Source organism: Telopea speciosissima, chromosome 2 (genome assembly GCF_018873765.1).
Source record: "Telopea speciosissima isolate NSW1024214 ecotype Mountain lineage chromosome 2, Tspe_v1, whole genome shotgun sequence".
Lineage (NCBI taxonomy): Eukaryota > Viridiplantae > Streptophyta > Magnoliopsida > Proteales > Proteaceae > Telopea > Telopea speciosissima.
This window is the reverse complement of record NC_057917.1, coordinates 17331614-17337849: the sequence shown is the minus strand read 5'-3', so window position 1 is coordinate 17337849 and position 6236 is coordinate 17331614. Positions and strand designations below refer to the sequence as shown.

At 36.6% G+C, this 6236-nt stretch overlaps 1 protein-coding gene across 1 annotated transcript; it reads left to right on the top strand.

Moving 5' to 3' along the window:
• Positions 1–466: 466 nt before the first annotated feature.
• Positions 467–4168, top strand: LOC122650514 (thymidine kinase-like; the record flags this gene model as incomplete). Its single annotated transcript, XM_043843922.1, has 4 exons — positions 467–564; positions 710–860; positions 1152–1273; positions 4030–4168. Coding segments are annotated over 4 exons (510 nt in total), but the record flags the coding sequence as incomplete, so codon positions are not given.
• Positions 4169–6236: the final 2068 nt, after the last annotated feature.

Sequence of the window (6236 nt, the reverse complement as noted above, 5' to 3'; positions counted from 1 at the left end):
GGGCTGAAAATTAGAAAAGTGTGCCCAATAAAAACTCCTATATTCATTCACTATGCTCTTGACGATACACATCTCTCACCTCCAACCTCCATCGTTGCTCTCACGAACAAAGCTCCAAGGAACCTCTGGTGTCCTCCAACCTCCATCGCTGCTTTCACACGAGCTCTCAAGTGAGAAAAACCAGCAAGCTTTGCAAGGGGAAAACGGCAAGCTCTGATCTGGGAAGATCTTCTTCAATGGAACCCTCTCCAATCTGAGGACGACGATCTCTCATCTAGGTACCCTCTCTCCTATCTCTCTATCTCTCGCTCTGGGAAGATCTTCAATTGAAGACCATAGAACCATGTTTTCCTCTTCGTTGAACCCTGGATTGAGAAAAAAACACAAAATCCATGTTTTAGAGCCCTTCTCTGTCTTTGACTCTTCAATTCCAAGTTCATCCTTGAATTTCTTGGAGCCTTCTTGATTATCTTCTGGAGAGATCCATGTCATCATCGGTTCTATGTTTGCAGGAAAAACCACGGCTCTCCTCCGTGGCATCCAAACTGCAAGCAATAATGAAAGGTTTGTTTCTATTAATTTTACTAGTTCTAGTAGAATTTAGGGTTCTATTGATTCTTCTGTGTTTGATATTTATTTTGAGCTTTATGGTCTTATGGGTTATTAACGAGGTCTAGTTTTTTTTTTTTCCCCTCTATTTTAATTGTAGAAATGTAGCAGTGATAAAATCAAACAAGGATACAAGATATGGATTGGACTCTGCTGTGACCCATGATGGGGTGAAGCTTCCATGTTTTACCTTGGTTGATCTATCATCATTGGCAGAAAAAATTAGAATTCAAGCTTATGAAAATTTTGAAGTTTGATCCTTTTGGTTTTATTCTATTAACTGTACTTTGTTGATTAATTTACCCTGCCATTATCCTAATGGAAATCTTTCTATCTCTGAATCTATTGATTCTATTCCATCCATTATTCTTGTTTAGTTTGTTTGATTTCCTCTTCTATTACTCTGTTTTGGATCCTGATCCAACCCACAACCCACATTCCACATTGATAGCTAAGGAATTTTTTTGAGAATATAAACATTGGTCACTTAATTTGATTGTTTTCCATTGTTTTTATTCTTAATTGGATGCATACTGTTGCAGCTGGATGAGATATGGATTGATGAAGCTCAATTTTTTGAAGACCTTTATGATTTATGTTGTAAGGCAGCTGCTGATGATGGGAAGACAGTAATTCTTGCAGGCCTTGATGGTGACTACATGAGGTACTTGTTAATTTTTTTTTCCATAAGTATGTAAGCCATGAAAGAGTTGATGCAATCTATGCATATATATTACATAATCAATGCATGAAGAAGCAGAGTAGAACTTATTTAGGTTTTGAGTGAGGACAGTTTTGTAGATGGACATACAATTGAAACTAATGGAAGTTGACCTATTTTCTTCTCAGCCATTGTATACTTGGTCCTTATAAGGTTGTATTCGTCCTTTTACTAATAAACTGGTTCATCTTGTTTGAGTTGGTGAATCGGCATGATATTTAGGTTCTGAATCTCCTTGGAGTTCAACTCCATACATGTTTATTGAAAGGCTATATGTGGTAGGATAGTTTTGTGGCTGACACTACTCTTGGGAAATTGTAAACAGGTGGGATATTTTTAATGGCTGATACTACCGTAACTACCCTTGGATTTCCATCATGTTCTAATTGCACCCTTCAATTGGGTTATTTGAAGTTCCAAACTCTATTTGATGGGTCTTTAGCTCAAGTTGGTAGAGCACTTATGTTCCAAAGGATTGTGGTTCAAATCCACTAAAACCCTTTTATTCAACCATTCAAAATATAGTTAGCCAAGGTAATTTTAGAATGACAACTCTCAACCTTTTTGTTTGAGGTTATATAGCAACTTTTGTAGTAGGTGCAGCCAAGGATTACCTATGTGTCTGTATACATTATTAGAATTTAGAGATTGTGTTATCTACTAGGAAAGTAGGAAATGGATTAGTTCTTGTTATTGATATTCACTAGTTTCCTCTTGATTAACCACATGTTCTAATTGCTTACAAATATGTTATCAAATTTTATCAAACACTGTTGGTGTTCCAATTGTGTTCTAGAAATGTTTCCAGAATAAATTTACCAAGCGGGTCAAAAACGATTTCTCAACACAGAAACGAAAAAATCTGTTCCACTATTTCTCAGCACAGAAACAGCAGTAAGGTTATCAAGTGGGCACTTAGATTTATTTCATGCTTTTTTTGCCTATAAATGCTTTCTATTGGATTAGTGTGACAAGGGTGATGTATAGAAAGCTTCAAAATATTTCCTCCATTTAATCTTCTGGATTTCAACTACCTCAGAAGGTATTCTTATAGGTAAACTGCATCGAAATGATATTTCACATCTTCACATACTGAACAAAATACAACTGCATTTAATTTTTCCATTGAATAGTTAGATGCATGAGACATATATTGTCTCTAATAAGGTATATGTTGTGCAAAGCTTCTCAATCAGATCCTCATAATGTCTACTTATCAGCATGAACCCCACTACTCTAAAAAAAGATCTTGATAAAGGAGGATACCAACTTACTCTAAAACTGGCAAAGGTTTGGTACTTTTTCTCATGGCACTGAGTTCTGCCAACTGTTGATTGGTGCTTGCATAATGAATGCACTTATAGTACCTAATATTTGTTACATCCTTTGTTCATCATTTTTCATATGCAATTTGTTAGAGAGTGTACAATTAACAAGTCTGGAGATTCATCATTCACTTGGCATTGAACAGGTTACATAGTGCAGGATTCTGAAACCAAATATCATCTATGAGTCCAAAGTCGGACTTGTTCAGGATACATACTGTATGACTAAAGTCTAACTAAATGGCTTACAGAAACAGAGAACTAGAAAGGAATATATAATGGAAGAGTCTCCCTTCAACTTGGCATTGTCAGCTTATCCTTTTTTTTTTATTGCAGCCCAACCTTTTTTAAGATTTAACATGACAATTTATGGAGACCATAGTTGTGAAATGACCAACAGAATTATGTACACTAGAAAGAGATTACATCACTTCCATATTGGGAACTCAACCCTGCATCTAGAATCATTTCTCCAAAAAGAAAAAGAATCTATAAGAATTTATCAAGATTTCAAAACAAGAGATCCATAAGAATGGCAGCCAGCAAGAGGTCCAAAATAAATGAAGAGATTTTCTTTTCTTTTCTTTTTCTTTTTAATTCGAGAATGGAAACAAAACAGCTGAAGTACAGTTCACCAAGAAAATAAATCCAATTACCACAAGAATGTCCTGAGTCTGAATTTACCTTGAAAGTGAAAAGCTCTTTCACATTGCTCAAACATTTTGCCTAGGTTCTTTGACAATATAATTGTTAGGAGCTAGAATTTAGGGAACTAAATCATTGCCAAAAAAAAACGGATACACACCTAAGAAAGAAACTTGTACATTTTCTGTAATAGAGAGCAAAGAGTTAGTACTAAAGATGTTCCAAGAAAAGGCCCGGACAGGCCTGAACCGATGACCTCTTGATCTGCAGTTGAATGCTCTACCACTTAGCTATGGATAGTTGGATACAAAATGAATGCATTTAAGACAATTTTATCATGCATATGAAGTCCAACAAATGCACTAGTGAAAAGGAATGATGTTTTACAAGTTAGAAGCGTTAAGACGATAGTGAGAAGGCAGGAAATGACTTGGATTGGAGCCATGAGCACAGACAATAGTGTTCATGATTAACAATATAGTCTTGCATAGACTGACTGGAGCCACATGTTCATGAAGTTGACATCAAGTAGTTCACTAAGCCAAATGATTGAACGCACTTAACTCAATGTGAGCTCAAGGAGTCGCATAAGTGACAAAGTAGGCCTTGATGCCCAAGTATCCAGACCTACAAGATGAAGGAAACATACCTGGATAAGGAAAAGATACCTGTAACATGGCAAATATACCTGGAATATGGTTGTCACTTTCAGGCCTTGTATTCACCCAGGCATTCCTTAGGCATCAAGATGCAGATTCAAGATTCAGGTTGCAGTACAGCAGGAAGAAAACCAGAACTTAGTTTGAAGTTCTTGGTTGGACCTGGTTTAGATCAGTTTTCTGGTTCAGACCTGGTTCCTCAAGTTTGAAAAACTATCTTTAGGGTTCCTTATTAGCCAGTTCTTTTCTAAGGTGGAAATATTTCCGACTGTACGTGTGGCCAGTTCTCTCACCCCAACTCCCTTACTCTTACCGCTAGGCCCCAAATCTCACCTCATCCCACCTCCGCCTCCACCTCTGCCCGCACTCTGCCCTCACTTCCGCTAGCACAGTAGCACCTTCACCACCGTCCACACCATATTTTCGACCATGTTAGATCATCGATGTATTAAAAGTGAAGATAGTAAAGTACTAGTAAGGGATGAAGATATTAAGAAAAGATGGAAAGATTATTTCGATAGCCTACTAAATGAAGACATTTTGAGTAATAGAATCCCGGAAGACTGCATTACCCATCAAGACACAACATGTCGAAAATATATATATATATATATACGAAAAATTAGGGTGTCTGAAGTAAAAGAAGCATTAAGGAGGATGAAAGTAGGCAAGACACTAGATCCAGATGGGGTCCCAATAGAAGTGTGGAAGAACTTAGGAATCTATGATTTATCTTAGCTAACCATGTTTAATAATATTATGAGCACAAGGAAAATGCCAGATGAATGGAGGAGATTCCAATTTATAAAAAATAAAGGTATAAAACTAATGAGCCATACTATATTACTATGAAATTATAGGAGAGAGTTATTGAAATTCACTTGAGACAATAAACTACTATTACGGAAAATCAATTTGGTTTTATGCCAAGAAGACTACAACAAAATCTGGCTTTACAGGCATTCGTGAAACGCCTCTAAAGCTTAAACAAACACCTCTAATTCTCTCAGGGGAGTTTTCTACAAATGCCGCATAAACACCTCCATATGTCATGTCACAAATCAAAAGAGGAATTTCAAGCAAATGCTCATGTTTGGGTCCTTCAGAGATGATTTTTAGGCATTTGTGAAATGCCTCTAAAGTGTTCCCCTACCACTGTTAATTCTGAATTGAGTAACAAAACAAAACTTTTAGAGATGGTTAATGTTAATATTAGAGGCAGTTTACAAGTGCCTCTAAAGCTTATTCTCTTATCCTTTAGGGGCTGTTGATTTCTGGCACTAAAAGATTTTAAATTGTTTTTTTTTCCCAATTTTTTTGTTCTTTTTCCCTTGTTCCATGTAAGACAACATAAAAACTTTAAACTTATACCCAGAGTTTTTTCATTTCAATCCAAAATAAACTATACAACCAAATGTTTACAATTTTCGAAAAAATGACCATAATTGTAAATGTATCTAGGATATCCTTGTACAAGGTTTCCTAAAAAAGAAACAAAATCCATCTCTCAACTTCGAATGATGCTTGGTTGCTGTTGCTCCCATGACAAGCTCTATGATCCCATATTGAACAATGAGCTGTAAAATCCAAATCTCAATATTGTCCATTTTAATGGATCGGGTCTCTACATGTACTTGTAAAGTCTAGGTCAATAATCATTAAAACCATGAACAATGGCAAACTGTCTTCAACATGGAGGCCTAACAAATGGTTTGCATCGGTTAAGTTTCAAATTTCATACTCAAATTTAGTTATATAAATGCCCACGTACTGAATAACCAAGAGGAAAGGATCTCAATCAATAGAAACTCACCTACAACCTGATCTTCTTCCTTCACAGTAGAGATTCTGTGGATCTTCACCTTAAGCATCACTCTGCAGCATCTGCAGATGTAGCAAGAAAAACTTTCTCATTTAGTCCTTTCGATAACAAGGGAATATGCTTTCATCCATTTATCTTATGTACACACACAAACATTACCAAGAGCTGTCTTGTTAGGCAGTGAGTTATGACAGAAGATGACATGACTTCACCCACCTTTGACATCAATTGCAACAAACAACAACAACAACAACTCAGCCTTATCCCAACTAAATGGGGTCGGCTACATGGATCCTTAGAGGGCTAGGGCCTCCCCACGATTTACATTTGAACGGAATTGGCTTTTGGCCTTTGTTCTGTGTGATTCAGAGAAACAGTTTGCTGTGAGATGCAGTGAAGCCTTAGTGGGATTCCATGTCTGGATTCAGGTGGGATTCCTGAATCACTTATCACTT